Source organism: Egretta garzetta, unplaced genomic scaffold (genome assembly GCF_000687185.1).
Source record: "Egretta garzetta isolate BGI_Z169 unplaced genomic scaffold, ASM68718v1 scaffold188, whole genome shotgun sequence".
NCBI lineage: Eukaryota > Metazoa > Chordata > Aves > Pelecaniformes > Ardeidae > Egretta > Egretta garzetta.
The window spans coordinates 4,218,392-4,236,129 of record NW_009260622.1 but is presented as its reverse complement, the minus strand read 5'-3'; the positions used below and the strand labels follow the sequence as shown (position 1 = coordinate 4,236,129).

At 50.0% G+C, this 17,738-nt stretch overlaps 1 protein-coding gene across 1 annotated transcript; it reads left to right on the top strand.

The window, feature by feature from the left end:
• The first annotated feature begins 430 nt into the window (after nt 1–430).
• Nucleotides 431–14,669, top strand: MYBL2 (MYB proto-oncogene like 2). The gene is made up of 13 exons (XM_035900888.1): nt 431–523; nt 1,644–1,715; nt 2,092–2,184; nt 3,955–4,175; nt 4,334–4,490; nt 5,274–5,543; nt 6,772–7,152; nt 8,752–8,891; nt 9,896–9,995; nt 10,628–10,741; nt 11,289–11,405; nt 11,636–11,782; nt 13,906–14,669. Exons 2-13 carry the CDS (start codon nt 1,659–1,661, stop codon nt 14,032–14,034), a joined length of 1,926 nt encoding a protein of 641 aa, XP_035756781.1. The 5' UTR covers nt 431–523; nt 1,644–1,658; the 3' UTR covers nt 14,035–14,669.
• The last annotated feature ends 3,069 nt before the right edge of the window (nt 14,670–17,738 follow it).

Below are 17,738 nucleotides of genomic sequence, written 5' to 3'. Positions count from 1 at the left end.
TGGCTGGGCAGGCCGGGGGGGCCTGGGTGAGTCCGGGTGGGTGATGTGCGGAGCCCTTTGGGGCTGCTCCCCCAGCGCTTGCTGGCTGGCTTTTGGCTGCTTCTCGCATCCCGCTTCTTTACTCCAGCAATCTGGGAGGCTGGTGAGCTGTAAGAAGGGGAAATGGTGCCAGTCCCTAGAAGCAAAGTCTTCCCAGAGAGACAGAAGGGAGCAGAAATCAAGAGAAATGCTCCTTCCTCGGTAGCATAAAAATTGCTGGCATGCATTGGGAACCCAAAGCTGAGGAACCACTTTAAACATGGGGTGTCTCAGTGAATGCTTGTGAGGTGTTGGGGCTCAGTACTGGAAGAGAGTAGATCTGGAGCTCTGCTCTGTATGGTGTGTTTTTATCAGAGGTGGAAATTATAACCTTTGTTTATTTGTCTCCAGTGAGGACCAGGATGAGCTGCATTGCCAGGATACCGACTCGGATGTGCCAGAGCAGCGGGATGGCAGGTGCAAAGTCAAGTGGACACAAGAAGAGGTAAGTGAGAGCCCAGCACTTGCTGAGAGCAGCTGCTTTGGAGTAGGCCTCTGGCACGGCACCCGCGGCTTGGGTGCCTCCCCCCCAGTCCTCACCTGCTGGCCATGATGCCACCTCCTGCTGCCTTGCTACTGGAAAAGACCATGTGTCTGTTTTGCTCATGTGAGCTGAGGTCTTAATGAGGCTCAGAGGTTCAGGGGAGTTCGAAGTGTAGCCTGGGGAGAGAGCTCCGACTGCTCTAGCTTAAGCACAAGAGCCTTGAGTGAGGCATCTGCTGCCTGCAGTGCTCTTGTGAGCAAAGAGGGGTTCCAGAGGTTGGCTGAGGCCTCCAGAAAGCTGAATTGCGCAGTGGAAATGTCTTCCGAGGAACAGCATGGACTGTTGGGATCATGACTTTGTCATCCTGGCTGAGAGCCTGAAATTAGTTGGGATGTTCTCTTCCCTCCTCCCAGATCCTCCATCATCTTTGTTCTGTTTGAAAACTACAAGATGTCCTGTCTCCGATAGGGTCTGAACACCACATAAGCTGGTCTTTGTGCAGAGATCAATGCCTCAGGCTCATGTTGGGCAGGGAATTATTTCATGCCTCTGTTTGCCCAGCCAGAGCACATGGCTATTTGTGAGCTCTAACAGTAGGCATACCTGGGCTACAGCAGGGTTCATGAAAGAAATGCTGTAGAGCCCAGTAGCACTGCAAGACAGTAGATCACTGGGCTAGTGGTGATACGCTTAAACCAGTCAGCTTTCTTGGCCAGGAAAAAGCAGCAGCTGAGCTGGCAGATGGACTCTCTGATCAGGGGTGTACTGGGGCTGGATAAGCAGGTAGCCTTGGCCATGGGGTTTGAACCAGACTGTACTGGAACAGAGCTGAGGTCTTGTTTTGTACTCGCTGTATGAGCTCACCCTAGTACACAGCCTAGAACCAGTCTGTTCCAGGTGGGCTCCATGTACTGGAGCACTGCTAAAGGACAGTGTGAGCCGCCTTCCTCCCCTGAACGCAGAATGTCAAAAAACCTCTTTCCTGACTGTTCAAAATACCTGGTTTGTTCTCTTGTTGCTGGCAGCTTGTGGCATCTGTTGCCTCAGTGTATATGAAAGTGGATGTCTTTGTTCTTTGCAGGATGAGCAGCTGAAGATGTTAGTAAGACATTATGGGCAGAATGACTGGAAGTTCCTGGCCAGTCACTTTCCTGTAAGTCACCCCTTGCCCGGTTGGGAACCGTAGTGTTTGCATGTTGCTTCTTGTGCTCATTGTGCTGGTTCTCTGTGCAGCACCTTGCACGGTGGGACTCTGTTCTGTGACTGCAGCTCCAGGCTGTGAAATGGTGCTCCTTCAGGGCAGGGAGACGTCCTTCTTGTATAGAGGACTTTCAAGGGCGAGTCTGTGGGGGCTGGGGTGAGAAATTGAGGTTCCTGTCTCTGTGCCCAGTGCCCTAGTCATACTATGTCCATGTGCTTCTGCAGGTTTTCTGTGGGACAACTTGGGGGGGGTGGGGGAGGACTGCTGTTGTTGTAGGGGCTTTTGGAGTCTCTGGTCTAATGCATGGCCGCTCTCATTCCTCTCTCAGAACCGCAGCGATCAGCAGTGTCAGTACCGATGGCTGAGAGTGTTGAATCCAGACTTGGTTAAGGGCCCTTGGACCAAAGAGGAGGACCAAAAGGTAAGTCGGGGCCGAGAGGATCTGAGTGTTGGACTGTGACTGTCTGCGGAGAGGATGGAGGTGTCAGACCCTCAGGTCTTTTTGTAAACTGTGGTTAATTCTTTCCAGTAGTGAATATCCGCAAGAGCAGCACTCTGACCTGTCCTGGACAGACTAATGCAGCTGTGGTCATGACGAGCAGAAGCAGGTCTAGGCCTCTTTAGCTAAACACCTTCTCCCTTTCACACAGTACTGCTACAGTAGGGTGCCAAGGGGGAGAGAGCAGAAAAGGGAATTAATTCATCTGCCTGTTGGCAGATCTCCACCTGACCTGGCCGTGTTGGGCCCAAGAGAAAATAAAAATGATGGGTTTTGTGCCACAGCAGACAGCCAAAAGTGGATGTCTGAGGTCAGCTAGGAGAATTGTGCAGACCTGTTTCTCTGCTGATTCCAGAGTAAGCTGAGAGGGGCCAGCTCAGATAAACTCATCACCTTGATGTACTTAAAAGTTTGAATGAATTCCAACTTTTACCAAGGTTTTCTGCTGTAAAATTCCCTAGTTTGTCAGATTCTGTAGTGCTTATGCTCCCCCATTTCTTTCCCTTTTGGTCCCATTACAGGCTGTTATGGTCCCTTTTGCCTCCCATCTGTGTGTTATGTCAAACATGTCCTAAGAAAGTTTTCATTATGTCCTTCCACCTCCCTACAGCAGAGTAATTAATAGTTGCCTGCTTTCCCTCTCCCTTTTTAATGTCCTGACTCTGCCAGCCTACCCAGTCATAATGCTCACTGCTATCCTGGGCTCCAGCTTTCTCCTACTGACAACGCACGTTGTTTTGCACTGCAAGCACTCTAGCTCCTTGGCCTGTGCCTCAGATGGTATCTTTGGTTCTTTTGGTCCTTGATAGTCAAGACCCTGCAGTAGGGACATTTGTGGGCCAAGAGCACTGTGAGCATCACCGGTCTACCTGCACCTTTCAGCTGAGCACAGCTGGCCAGGGTAGAAATGATCCTTGAGAACCCTTCAACCTCCATGCTAAGATTTTGGTGGGCTGAACATGGCAGGCAGTAGATTGTTTTGTTCTGACTGTGCCATGGACCTATCACAGGGGCTCAGAACAGATTCCATGCCCAGAGGCAATTGCACTGAGCCTCAGGCAGAAGTGGCAAAGCCCTGGGTGAAGGGGAAGTGGCGAAGTGGATGGCTTTTAAGTGGATATTGTTTGGTTTTGCTTTGGAGCTCTCACTGCATCCTGGTGCTAGCAGGGCATGGAGTTGCAGGCCCTAGCATGTCCTTGGTGTAGCACCCTCTGTTAAAGGGAGGCTGCGCCTCTGTGCCAGTGGGCAGACCAGTGCAGAGCTTATGGGGACTGCTCTCATGTGGCCAGGTCCTTGGTAGGAAGGAGGGCAGAGGAGCCTTGGAGCACGTGGCACTCAGCCCTTGCTCAGAAATGGGCACGTGTTTCTAAATCTGGGCCCCTCTGCCCCTGGTGTGCCTGCCAGCCTCCACCCCATCTTCTGTGAGAGGCTGTCTGCGTTCACAGGTGCCACATGGCAAAATGTTTGCATGGAAACAGCCTCTTTCAGAAATTTGGCTGAATCATTGTTCTCACAAGTGTTGTTATGCCTGATTGCCGGTGCTGGATCCCTCCAGGTTTTTCTCCTAAGGGGCCTTTCTCTGTCTGCCCTTATTTGGTCCCAAGAGAGGTAAAGAGCAAAGCCTGAAGATGATTGTATTGACCTTCCTCTCCTTTATCCCTTTTCCTTATTTCCCTCCCACTCTCTTCAAAGGTAATTGAACTGGTTAAAAAATATGGCACCAAACAATGGACCCTGATAGCCAAACACCTGAAAGGGCGGTTAGGGAAGCAGTGCCGGGAACGCTGGCATAACCACCTGAACCCTGAGGTGAAGAAGTCCTCGTGGACAGAGGAGGAGGATCGCATCATTTTTGAAGCCCACAAGGTCCTGGGGAATCGTTGGGCGGAGATTGCCAAGCTGCTGCCTGGGAGGTAGGACTTCTGCTCGCTGTTGCCTTCACAGCTGGGTGGCCTGTGGAGATCCATGTGTTGGCCTCACAGGATGGGGCTGAAGAGCATGTAGGAGCTGTTAGCTGTGCTTTAAAGCTGCTGTAAATGGTGATTTCTGTTTTCTTCTGCTTTCTCTGCAGGACAGACAATGCTGTGAAAAATCACTGGAACTCTACCATCAAGCGAAAGGTAGACACAGGAGGCTTCCTCAATGAAACTAAGGAGTCCAAGTCACTGTACTTGCTCGTGGAGGTGGATGACAAGGAGAGCCAAAGTCGAACAAAAGCTGGGAGCCAGGTACTGCACCAGCATGTTTGCAGCAGGCAGCTGGGTCAGTCCCCTGCTCTGTTAATGCATATCAGAGCTGTTCATCCACCCTTCTGCCTCTCATGCTGCCTTTGTCACAGCCTGGTGTCTATGTAGGCAGTCTGTGCCTTCCCCCAGTCTTCTCCAAGAGACTGACTCTTGGAAGTTCTCTCCCTCCAGGAGCTAGAGTTGTAATGTGAGCCTGAGTGTGTTATCCAGGTGGAGGACAGCAGTCTGCTAGTTCTGTTATCTTGCCAATCCCAGCATCAGGTCTGTCTTGGAGACTTAAGATATTTTTTTTTTTTTGGCCCCATTGTGCTGTTGCTGGTGGGAGAAGGAGGCTGCTCCAGACAGCATGGGGGGCATGGTGAAGAGGTATTGTGATCCTTTCCTCTAAAAAAGGAAGCAGGGGAAGTACACCCGATTACTTTTTCATGAAGAAAGCATATAGTTTTCAAAGGCAGGCTCTTGGAAAGTAGGAATTGCAGAATTAGTGCTACCCACTCAGCTTTTGTTCAACGTTGTCCTGGGATGCTGTTAAGTGAAATCTTCAATTAAACAGTCCTGTGCTCGTTATGTTGCGTGGACTCCTGCTCAGATGGTGCATGGGACAGAGCAGTGAGGGAGAATGGGGATGTGAAACAAACTGAGTGGCAGGTAGGAGAGCAGTCAGAGCTGAATGTGTACAGGGACCCTTGCTCTTTGTCCCCAGGATGTGACATTGTTCCCTTGGTTTCTACTTACGGCTGGATTTTCTTTGTTGTTTGTGCAAAGACTGCCCTGCCGAACTGGCCAGTTGATATCTCTGAAATAAAGGAAGAGGATGTCAGTGATGAGGAAGTGACGGGTGTGCAGGAGTTACCCTCTGAACTGCCAGCTGCTGAACTGGCAGAGCATAACGCTGAGGGGACCCCAGATGATGCAGTGCCTGAGGATGCCTCTTCATTTGTCACGTCGCCGTATAAATGGGTTGTCGAAGCTGCCAACTACTTGTACCCAGCATCTGTGCCAGCCTTCAATGAAGCTCTGGACATGATTGAATCCGTAAGTAACAGACCATTGCTCTTCCAGCTAATGTAGGGAGACTGATCCCCACTCTTTTCCCTTGAGTGAACTTATGGGGTCCCCTTGCTCATCACCATGGGTATCCTGAGGAGGGCTGCCTCTGTCATTGGCTTGCAGCTTCCCACTGTCTCTTTTCCAGGGCTGGATTAGGCCTTTCCAGCTCTGCCAGTATTGCTCTGGGCTTACAAATTCCACTAGGTGGGTGTCTTTGTGCATGAGCTCGGCTGGTGTGGGAAGTTGTAGATGCTGGTAAACCTGATCTCAAACCCTCCTTTAACAGCCAGAGTGCCCCCAGCCTTCCCTTTCGTAAAAGTTCAGGCCCGTGCTTATGGGCTTTCCTTTCCTTCCTGTTATGGGATGGGATAGAACAGGACAGACTGGGAATAGGCCAGGACCACTGGTATGCAGGACAGACCCCTTCACACCGGGATGATGCCACCATCTGCTTTCAGTGGAGGTAGCTTCACTGGGCTGGTTGCTGAGGTCCCCGGGGTGATGGAGGCACACCAGGGCTGAAGGCTGGCTAGAATCAACAGAACACTTTGCTGCCATCAGAGGGAAATGCCTCTGCAGCCGCCAGCCTGCTTGAGGGGCTTATGAGCTGATTATCCATGAAGGATCCACTTTGCATGTGTATAGGAGAACAGAGAGTCTGTGCCCAAGGCTTAACGGCCCATCTGTGGGTGCTTAGGGGCCTGCTTCTAGGGTACTTTGGGTATTGGTGGGGTTGAGCTGTGAAGCAGCTGATCTCTGAACTGTTCTGGTTATTTTTAATCTGCTTCCAGCAGTGTGTGTTAGAGCAGAGCCCTGTGTCCAGCTGTACTGGTGTACCCAAGACTGTGGTTTGGTGTTGGGTGACAGTCACTTCATTCAGCCCCTGTCCCCAGCTGCTGTTTTTGTCTCCTCTGTGTGGGGTGCAGCTGTTTGTGCAGCTGTGCTGTGAACTGAACTGGGAAACCAACCTTGCATAAATAGAAACATCTGCCCTGAAAGCAGCAGCTTTCAGCTGGGTCAGTTCCCTGGTCTGATTCTCAGCTGTCCTGGCAGCAGAGGGGAGGAGGGCTTGAGCTCTCCTCTAGCCAGGCTCCTTGCAAAAGCTGGTGCAGTCTCACACACCCACTTATTTCACCTCCCAGTTCATCTCTGCATCAGTTGGCCGCTCAGCTTTTCTTCCTGGGTTGCTTCTGATGGTTTCCCTTTTGTGCAGGACCCAGACGGGTGGTGTGATCTGACCCAGTTTGACCTGCCTGAGGAACCCTCTGCTGGCAGCAGCAGTAGCAGCAACAGCCCGGTGAGGCAAACTCCCAGCAAGCCAACACCATCCCTGCCCAACGTGACTGAGTACCGCCTGGACGGCCACACCATCTCTGACCTGAGCAAGAGCAGCAAGGGAGAGCTCATCCCCATCTCTCCGCACTCAGAGGTGAGCTTTGGCACGCCACCCTCTGTGCTGAAGAGGCAGAAGAAGAGGAAGATCTCCCTTTCCCCTGTCACGGAGAATGCCACCAGCCTTTCCTTCCTTGACTCCTGCAACAGCATGACGCCCAAGAGCACTCCTGTCAAGACACTGCCTTTCTCTCCATCTCAGGTACGGAGCAATGGCAGAGCCCAGTCCCCGCTCCTCTGCTTGGGCTTGGTCATGAGCTACTAAGCATGTGAGTGCTCTATCTACTTGCCTTAATGCCCTGTGTTCCCGTCAGCTCTGCCAGCTTTGTGTTTTTCCTCCCTTGAATGAGGCACTGCTAGTGTACAGGTGTGTTTCTTTGCTAAAACAAGGTGCAGAGCTGGGTTTTGGTACTGCTTTGTCCTTCAGTGCTGCCCTTCCTGTGGGAGCAGCAGCCTGGTCTGTCTCTGGGAGTGCTTGTAGTGTTGGCTAAGCCCAGCTGCCCTGCGTGATGGGCAGGGCACATGCCCGGTATAAGGAAGGAGCACCATGGTGCAGAACTACATGCCTGCCTGCTCTAAGATAGCTGGAGGGCATGGTGCTTCTGTCCCCATGGCATTGCTGCCCCAGCTGTGGCAACAGTGAGAAGTGGCTTTCCCTGTTTGTTTCCAGTTAAGTCACGCAGACAGGCTCAGCAGCACATGCCATGTGCGGATCTCTGCTGTGCTTAGGAAAATGCCCCTGGGCTTGTCTTCTTCAAAAAAAGCGACTCAGGATCTTCCAGCCTTTGTCATGACTCCTACAGCATCCACACATGTGTGCACACGTGGCTTCCAACATACACGACCTTGGAGCACTGTGGTGTTCAAACCCACTGGTGTCTCATATATTGATGTGGTGGAGTTCTGTCTATAAAACAGAATAAAGGCTGCTGTGTTCTCCAGCACAGTTCCCACAGCTGCTCTGTTCAGAGCCTGTCTACCCGTGCCTTCCAGGCCTTTATTTCTGCTGTTTCTGCAGCCCTAGGGAGCGCATGGGAGAGCACCGCAGGACAGTCTGATAACCAGGTTCAGGTGGACCTCAAATGCAAGGCCAGCAAGAACTGGGGAGTCAGAGTGGGACCTGAAATGTGCAGCTCTGCAGAGTGTGAAAGGCTGGAAGGCCTGGAGTGAATATGAGAAGGCAAACGGCACATTCTGCCTCTTGGGCTGAGCTTTAACCATCAGTGAATGTAACATATCTTTCCCGATATGTTCTTGGGTACAAACCTTGTTCCATATGCGAGTAAAGTGGTCACTTGTTAGCTGTTGCGAAGTAAAATCCTAGCAGAGATGAGACTGTTCGTGGCTTTCTCACAGTTTAGGCTGAAGACAGGTCAATGCAAAATCTGCTAATTTGTATGCTGTTGTGTTATATGGACTTTCCTCACATTTGCCAACCTTTGGTGGGCTGGCATTACCCCTCCTTCACCATTTTGCTTGGCCTTATATGGACCAGTGTAAGGAGAGACTTCTCTCCTACCCTGTAGCTGCTTGTAGTCATACCAACTCATCCCTTATGAGAAATGAATAATCTTTATGGGTGTGAGGCACCTTCTGGGAACTTCCACGTGTGTGTCCATGTACAGGACTGTAAGAGTCATCCTGATTTATACTGGGACAGATCCCTCTTCTGCCACTCACTGTGGGAGGATTGTCCTTACTTCAGGTCTTCCCCCATGTTTATGAAAAAGTAATGACTTGTGATATGCTGAGATGCTTGAGACTGAGTGTCTCACCTTTCTTTCTTTCCTGTGCTGTGCAGTTCTTAAACTTTTGGACCAAACAGGATACACTTGAACTGGAGAACCCGTCTCTGACCTCCACGCCTGTGTGCAGTCAGAAGGTGATTGTCACCACCCCTCTGCACAGGGATAAGACCCCTCTGCACCAGAAGAACTCAGCGTAAGTTCTTTCCTCCTCCCCCATCCCCACCTGAGCAGCATCCTTTTCCACACAGGAGTCTGGTCCAATTCAAACATACTTGTACTGGCACTAATGAGAGGGGGGCAGGGACGGCTGGGGATTTAATCAGTGTTTCCCCCCACAAAGACAGCTCCTCTGTGAGCTGCGGGGAACAAGTGTCCAGGCTGGCTGGGGCTGCAGCCAAGTGACCACTGTTGTGCTCAGGTGCTGGGTGGGCTGTTGCTTTCTGTGCACATCTTTGTCTGGGAAACATTGCTGTGCTGTGAGCCCTGTGACAGCAGGGAAGGGATTTGATTTTCTCAGCAAGAACTGTTCAGATCCATTCCTTTAGCTTTGTACCCTCTGCTTTGCCTGTCCTGAGGGGCAGTCCAGGGTGATGATTACCCAGGGTGCTGTACCAGGCAGGTGAGAAGGGGTGGCCTGCACAGGGGGTGTTTTGCTGGCTGACCTCTCACTGTAATAAAGCAGCACAGTTTGGGGGTGCTGGCTGTGCTAGCAAAACCTCTCTGTTGTTGGCATGGCCCAGAACAGTTTTCCCGTCCAGGTGGTGCGAGCTGGCTTGGCTGCTCTAAGTGCATTTGGGCCTAGGACTTCAGCTGGTTCAGCTGTGACTGTCACAAAGCCCAGGCTGGGCCTGAGCAGATCTACCAGCACAAGCATTAAAGAGGAGGGCTGGCCTGCAGAGCCGCACATTGCCTGCATCTGAGGTGCTGTACTGCTTTCCGATAAGGGTGCTTGGCAGCTGGCAGGGTGGAACAGTATAGCTGGCATCTCTGAAAGATTTTTTCCCTGCTAATGGCATCTCTGTGCCTGTTTGCCCTGCTTGTGCCCCAGGAGTAGTCCAGCTAGGCAGGTGGCTTCTGCTGCCACTATGTGAGGCTCTGCAGGTGGCTCGGGTAATGAGAGGGCTCAGAAGGACAGGGATTATTTTGTGTGGGTTACAGCATGTCTGATTCTTCATCTTTCCCACTCTCTGCTGCCAGGTTTGTCACACCAGATCAGAAGTATGTGGTGGACAACACTCCTCATACCCCCACACCTTTCAAAAATGCTCTGGAGAAATATGGACCAATTAGGCCTCTGGTAAGTCTTGGGCAGGTCCGCTGCTTGCCAGTGGCAGAAACAATGAATACAAATGGGATGCGGGGTAGGTTGCAGTGGAGCTGTGAGCAAGCTGTTATCTGTGCTGTAACAAGGTACGGTTTGGTAGTGCCAGGCTCAGCGTGGATGGGAGGGATGAAGGGGACCTTGTCATGGTGAACATGTCATAGTAAGTAGCCACAGGACTTTTAGCTCTTTTGTAAACCAGCTAAAAATGCCAAAAACTAGCCTTGAATCAGTCTGCAGTGTTTGGCTACCCATGACCATGAGGAAAAGCAAGGGAACAATCTACCTAGGCATCCCTAAGGAACTGGTTCTCTTAATGTGAGTGTGTGGGGATGGCAGTTTCCAGTATCTCAGGCCTTCTGTGCATACTGGTCTCTCAATGGCACATTTGGGGTTCAGTCTCTCTTGCCTGGAGATTCTGTAAATCTGTCAGGCTAGCAGAAATCTTGTCATCTCTTTTCTAGCTGGGAAGTAAATAAGTTGCCTTTATGTTTGTCCTTCTGCAGTGGGCCCCCTGACCCCATTATCCCTTGAGGGAAATACTCATGAGTCTGCCCAGCATACGGATTTTGACTGTCTTTTGCTCTCTCTCCACCTTTTCACACCAGCCCCAGACTCCTCACCTGGAAGAAGACTTGAAAGAGGTGCTCCGAAGTGAAGCTGGCATCGAACTTATCATAGAGGATGATGTGAAGCCTGAGAAACAGAAGAGGAAACAAGGGGTGAGCTGATTTTGCATCCAGTATCTGCTGCTGAGCTGCTCTGTTGTTGAGGCGTGTTCTGGCTGGTTTTGTTCATCTTATTGTTGATGCCAAAAAGTTTTTGGCCCATGGCTTCTGTCTTTTAATCAGCAAGACATGCCTGAGTTTAAGGCCTGCTTAAAATATGGCCAGCTGTGTCCTGGTTTATGCTGAACTCAGGACGTGCTAAGGAGATGCTGTGTCCCTAACCTACAGGAGAGACCTGTGGCACACTTGGAGCATCTGTGGCAAGTTGGGCTCCCAGAAGGCTGTGGGGTGGTATGCAGAGTCTACCAGCTCAGTTCCCTGGTGGCCTTCCTTTCCTACTGAAAGGGGCTTCCCCTTCTAAATCGGTGGCTCTTGGTGGGAGGAGGGAGCTGGTGTGCCCTGTGTTGGGGAAGGCTGTTGCACACCTTCTTCCTGAGGTGCTGGTGCAATGCAGACGTGGGCTTGGTGTGCACCCCAGGCCCTTAGGATGGGAATTCACTGGGTTGAGTCATGCCGACACTTGTTTTTCTATGCCCCGCAGTTGCGCAGGAGTCCCATCAAGAAGGTCCGGAAGTCTCTGGCCCTGGATATTGTGGATGAAGATATGACACAAAATATGCCTGCCCTCCCCAAGACTGTCTGTTTCAAAAGAGCCCAGGTGAGGGGTAGTGTGCCCAGAGCAGGGGTAGAGCTGGCGTCTGATCCACAGAAACCCTTCTGTAAAGCAGCGGTGGGAGCTTTGCCACCTGTAGCTGCCTTTGAACTGTACATGTGAATGTGGATAAAGGGCTGGATTTGTTAGCTGGCCTTCTGGTCAGGCCAAGTATCAGCACTGTTAGGGCAAATGAACTTGTTCCCTTATAATTTTCTTTTTTTTCCCCTTTGCAGCCTGTGAATTTCCTGTCGAGGTCCCTGAACCCTTCGTCCTTGAGCAGGAAGAATGACAGTGGTTTGCTCAACAGAGCCTTCGTGCAAGTGCAGCCAGAGAAAATGTCCTACAGGAAAATGCCAAGCCATTTCAGGCCACCAGCACCGGTAAGCCCTTCAGCCGCTGCCCTCCCAGTCAGAAGGTTAGCTGGTAGTGCAGCCCTTGTCCCTCCTCAGGAGGAGGAGTGAGGGAGCAAAGCTCTCTGTACTGCTGCATAGGCATCCATATGCTGTCAGGGCTGTCTTTGCACCGAGGTTTGGAGACGATGAGCCAGCAGTGTCATGTTACAGCTCCCTCCTGTCTCTTTGCAAACCTGCCCTTCTGCTGGGGCTCAAAGTCTTGTGGCTGATCAGAGCTGTGGCCTGCTTGTTTGGCCCCAGATTTCCTCATGGGAATCCATATCCTGTCCCAATCCACCAGGAAGTTCAGAAGATTGAGCCAGCAGTGAAGTAAACTGGAGTGGCCAACAGTAGGCTCATCTTTTTTGCTTCTCTGTGCGTAGCAAGTCTGTGAAGGGCTATATAAATGCCAAACAAAAAGGTATTTCCCATCTCTCTGAGTTTTAGGGTGTTTCTAGGTTGTGATGAAGGCTGTGTGCCATAGGCAGCATAGGCTGGCTTTTTCCTGCTGTTTACCTTGAACCCATGGCAGTACAGAGCTCCAGCCGACCTTTGTAGCTCATGCTGAGGTTGATGGTGTTACAGCTGCTTTGTTCCTAAGCTCCATGCTGTGGAGCACATCTGGACTGTGCTGGAGTCACAGTAGCCTACAAATGCACTCTGGGGCATAAATGGTTTCTTGTGGTCTCCTTAAAACCTTCACCATTTTGTATGTTTACAGGCAGAATGCACTAGTAGAGGGGTATCCCTGCTTTGTGTAGCTTAGAGAAGGGGATTTGGACCATGCAATTGCAGATATTTGCTTGGGCCAAGTCATGGGAGCTCTCTGCTCACTTGAATGAATGAGGATGAAAATACATGCTGTCCTTGGCGGGGGGACGAAACTGCAACTGGGGGCTAGTGTGGGGGTGTTTTCAGATCCCAGGAAGAGCCCAGGTACAGCATTGTCTTCATGGAGCAGCCTTGGCTCAGTCTTCATGAAACACTGCAGCAAGGAGGGCTGGATTAGAGCTGTCTGTTGTGAATGCTCTTTATTCTGACAAATAAGTACTCCTCAGACAGAGTAATTCCTTCACCTCAAAATAAATCCTACTTAAACACTTCAATTTTTCCTCCTGTCCTAGGCAGGGTCGTATTGCTCTGAGAGCTGATAGATCCATATAAACAAAGCTTTGGGAGTGACTTGAAGGTGGCAGTAAGGTAGCTTGTGTAGTAACAGAGTACAGGTGTGTGGTGAAATCCCATTGCCCAAAGGCAGCAGAGCTGTTTGGTGTTGCTGGGCTCTTAGGATTTATTGTGCCAGACTGGTATTGCTAGCAGTGGCAGTTATTTATTAAGGAAGCTCACCTAGTTGTTGGCTGAACCCAAATCAGCCCCAAAGGCACACTGTGGCTGCATGGGCCGTTGTTACTGTAAGCAAAAGCTCAAGCTCTGGTTCTTTGCAGTGCATGTAAATGGGTATTTCCAGTTCAGGGCATTGCGTATCTCTTGGCTGCATTTATCAGATTTGCAGGGGTTTTCCTGGAGTGCAAAAACACCTCCTGGGTGCCCTTTCTGCACACAGTGACTGACGCACACCTGATTGTCAGCTCTTCCAGTGTGTTGAGGGCCCTGCTGAAACTACAGGCACCAAATTGCTGTTAAGGATAGTCTTTGACCAATCTAGACCTGGGGCTATGCAGCTCATGTAGGAATTGAACTGGTTGGGAATAAAGCTCAAAGCTGTCCTTGAATTCCTTCCATCCCTCTGGAATCACCTGAGCACGAGGAGCCCTAGTGGGTTTGTGCTTTGGGGTTTTTGTCTCAAGCCAAGTAAGGGGAAGCCTTAGAAGGGCACATGGGTTGTCCTGAAACGGAGCACTCACCTGGGGAAACTGCTGAATGTAAACCCCCTTTGCTAGAAATTACCATCTTGGCTGTGATGAGCAACTGGTGGAGTGCGAGTTCTTCCTGGTTGCAAGACAGGTGCTTCTAAGTCTAAAGTTTTATTTTCTCTTGGGTAGCAGATAGCTGTTAGTTTATTTTTGCAGTCTCTTTAAAACAGGATGTCAGTATTGTGTTTGTCCTCTCCCTTAACTGTGTTGTACACTTGCTTTCTTTTCCCTCCGTAGATGACCAGGGCTTGGAAAGCGGTGGCCTGTGGTGGAACCAGAGACCAACTCTTCATGCAGGAGAAAGCTCGACAGTTTTTGGGCATGTTGAAACAGAGTCACACATCAAGGACCTTAATCTTATCATGAAGGATTGTTCTGCTTTTTTTACTATTTTTTAAAATTTTTTTAATAAGTGGAGGGGAGGGGGAACCAAGAGAAAAAATATTCTCTGCCGGGCCTTAGTATGAGAGGGTGGATTTTTTCCTTCTGTTCCCAGGTAGATCTATATTGTGACAAATTGGGCTAACTGCTGGTTAATGTGTGGAATGCAAGTTTTGGGATCACTACGGAAAGGCAAACAAGGGAGGGTTGGAGACCTAACAGCAAGACCTCTCTCTCTGCAAGACCTGGGTTCTGCAAAAGTAGAAGTGTGCAGCCATGCCCCACCGTGGAGCAGCGCGTACAGTGGGCGGTGGAGACTGGCCTCGCAGCCTGCCTGGATTTCGTGCTGGCTGCTCTGGTATCTTGGGAATGGCTTTTGTGAAGGTTCCCGCATGTCTTGCGTCTTCCCTTCCAGCTTTCCCAAGGGGATGGAGTGGTTCTCTTTCGCTCTAAGAGGAGGGAGGGTGTTGTGCACTGGTGGGAGACATGCTTTGGGGTGACCTGTGTTCGGAGCCAGCCCCTTGCTCCCTATGGGGCTGTTTTGTACTGCCAAGCTGCCAAAGGGGAGTGGCAGGTGCCTCTCCCCAGGGCTGTGCTCCCTCTTCAAATAAACGATGGTGCTAACATCACCTGTCACTTGGACTCTGACTCTGCCCGGGGTCTCGCAATGCTCAGAGGGAGGCAGCGCTGTGCTGGGGTGGTGAGATGCAGCAAAGCACTGGTTTTCATGTGGAATTTTTTCTTTCCATGCAAGCTGCTGAATTCCAGTTCCCTTCTCCCCCATGCTGAGAGGCTAAGTTTCTCCCCCACCTCTTAGTACTTTAATCAGCTGTTTAGAAATTATTCTGGCTACTTTATGGGAAGGTGCCACAGTGTGTTTGAGCTTAGCATGGCTGGGATCTCTGCAAAGCTGCAGGAGTGGATGGAGGCTGCAGAGAGCAGTGGGCTGGAGAAGAGCACCAGGAGCGTGTGATGTAGCAGAGCCTCTTCTGTCCTCCTGAAGCCAAAACTGCATCCATGTAGCTGTTCTAGTGCAATAACGGTAGTATGGTGTCCTGTTTTGACATAGCCAAGGGTGAAATGTGGCAATTGTGGCAATATATGAACTCTTTGCAATTGGAAAGGTGCTGGAAAAACTGAAGAGCAACTTGCTGGTTAGACTAGCACATAAACAGCTCTTTGGGTAAACTGTGTTCAGGGCCATGCTGTAATGTGCTGTTGAGCTTTTCAAGCCACTAAATCCATTCTGGCAGACCTGCCTCTGGCTGGGGGTGGCCACACAGCAAAGATGTGGTGAGGGGGTCTGTTCACCCCAGTGCTTCTTAATAGGGTCACCATCCCCAGTCCTTTGCAGGGCCGTATAAATCTCATTTGAGGTTGTGGCTTACATTGCAAATAGAGTCAAAAAGTCCTTACTGACAAAGTTTTATTAATAAAACCTGGGATCCTGGGAAACCGAGGGAGTTTTGGAAACTCAGCTCATTTTTCATTCCTAGAAGCTCAGGGCCAAAATAAAGAAAAATGACTTCATGGATTTCTGTTTGTCAGTGCTGCAGTGTTTGCTTTGGAAAGAGAGCTGGGACCACCTGTCTGAAAGCCTGGCATTAGCTGCTTCCATTCTGTTGTTGTTTTAAGAGAAATCATCGTAAAACCATCCCTCTCTGCTCAGGCTTTAGCGGGCTTGGCTGTTTCTGCGCTAGGTGACTTCATAAAACCAAGCCCAGAACTGCATTTCCTTCTTGGAGCTGACATGAGCTGGGAGTCCTGAGCAGGCAGGGCCTGCTGGAGAATAAATCGGTGCATGAGCCTGGCACATATGTTTGGGGGCTGCCCCTAAATGAAAGGATTATGAGGCTGAGAAGTATTAACTGCTGCTCTGATGCTGTAAATCTAAACAGTGCTGGGTGTCCTGCACTGTGGAGTGCTTATTAAGAAAGATCGAGGGGCAGACAATTACCGAGGAAAATGAGCAAGGCCTGACATGGTTAATGAGTAAAAAGACAATTGGCTTTTAACTGGAAAATGAAGCTCTTTCTGGTATGGATGTTACCAGCCTGGCTTGGCTATCCTGGGGCTCAGGAATAGGCACTGCTCTGCAGGTGGGGAAAAAAGGCCCACTTGCTTTGTTTTTCTGTTAATTCAGATGCTTTGCTTTATTTCCATTAAAAACCTTGTAGAGGTTGCAGTTCCTGCTGGCTGTGGAGTCTCTGGGCCCGATATTGCCCCCAGTGCCAGGGGAAGGCAGAGCATCTCACCGTTGTGATGGGGTACATTTTCTGGTGGCTGGAAAGGCAGAGCGTACTATTACTGTCAAGAGAACAGAACTATGAGATTTTTGAGGTGGTTATACCTTGATAAATTGTGATTTTAATGACAAGCAATGAAATCACATTCATATTGCACCTATTCCTGACTGCTGATCTCCAAGGAAAACCCGAGTCTTCAGATATTAATGAACCTTAAAGACTGTTTCTGGGGAGAGGCCCTTCCCTGCTTCTTATCTGGCCTTATTATAATTTCTGGTTTTCTATCCCCTAACTCATATTTTTCTGTACAAGTGGAGTCCTCAGCCCTTGGTGAACCAGTCTGCATGAACCTCTGCACAGTAGAGGTGATCACAAAGCACCTCTCCATCTTCCCTGTGAAATAATGCTAAAGTAATGCTTCGCACAGGTGTGTTGGGTTTGGAGCCTCTGTTAGTGGTTTCTAGGACAAAAATTGCAGCTCCTGACAACTTACTATTAAGGATCCATTAATGAAGTTTTAAAGAATTAAGAGTCCTGCTGCTTGGGAAATAAGGAAATAAAATTACAATCTAGACCCTCCAAAGTGCCCCTGTATTGTCAGTTAGATGTGGTCATCTTAATTTGATTAAGTCCATTGTGGAATGACATAGAAGTGACTGCGTTCCAGTGACAATTGCCAGATTTTGGTGGGGAGCATCAATGGAGTAAATTACCTATAAAGATTTTTTTTCCTAAGATTGTATTGGCTTTCACAGAGTCCAGAATTTGATTTTTGGGTATAAGGTACCCTACCACGTAGGGTAAAGGGAGAAGATGCAATTGGGCATAAGGTTGTAAGAGGAGACTCCATTTATGGGGTTTGAAATTTAATTTTCAGTGATTTGTCTTTAGCGTACGACTTTGGATCTTTTGCACTTGCACTTTCTCAGTGCCTCTTTACAGGACCTGTTCTGTTAAAGTGAATGGTGAGAATGTGAATGTTGAGAGGTGTGGATTAGAAGCATTATAAAAATGACTACTGTATTAAGTGACTTTGCTTTCAGTAATTGTAACTTAATCAATACAGTTGCAGCAGCGACTGTACTTGCAATTCTTGCCGATATTGAAATTCGTACCCGAGACCCAACAGACCAATTTCCACTGAAGCATTTTGCATTACAGCACGGAAGTTAGGCGGGTTTTGCCCCCAGAAAGCGTAGGGACGAGAAAAGGGGGCAATTTTTATAAAAAAGCCGGGGGGGGAGGGGAGGGAGGCCCAGCACGCGGTGTTGGGGGATCGGCGCTCCCTGAGGCAGCTGGTGATGGAGGGCAGGCCTCGCCCGTGGCCGTAAATAGCTTGGCAGCTCCCCAGAAGCGTGAACCTGCGGGGCGGTGGCGTCAATTTTATTTCATTTCTGTCAGTGATTCGTTTTTCAGCAGCGATGCGAGCGGCGGCCCGGGCCC

Excerpts from the sequence above, each read along its gene's own strand:
- MYBL2 (XM_035900888.1), top strand. The coding sequence starts at position 1,659 with ATGTTAGTAAGACATTATGGGCAGAATGACTGGAAGTTCCTGGCCAGT. Across the intron at positions 1,716-2,091 it reads TCCTGGCCAGTCACTTTCCT|AACCGCAGCGATCAGCAGTG; the intron begins GTAAGTCACCCC and ends TTCCTCTCTCAG. Across the intron at positions 8,892-9,895 it reads CTGCACCAGAAGAACTCAGC|GTTTGTCACACCAGATCAGA; the intron begins GTAAGTTCTTTC and ends CTCTGCTGCCAG.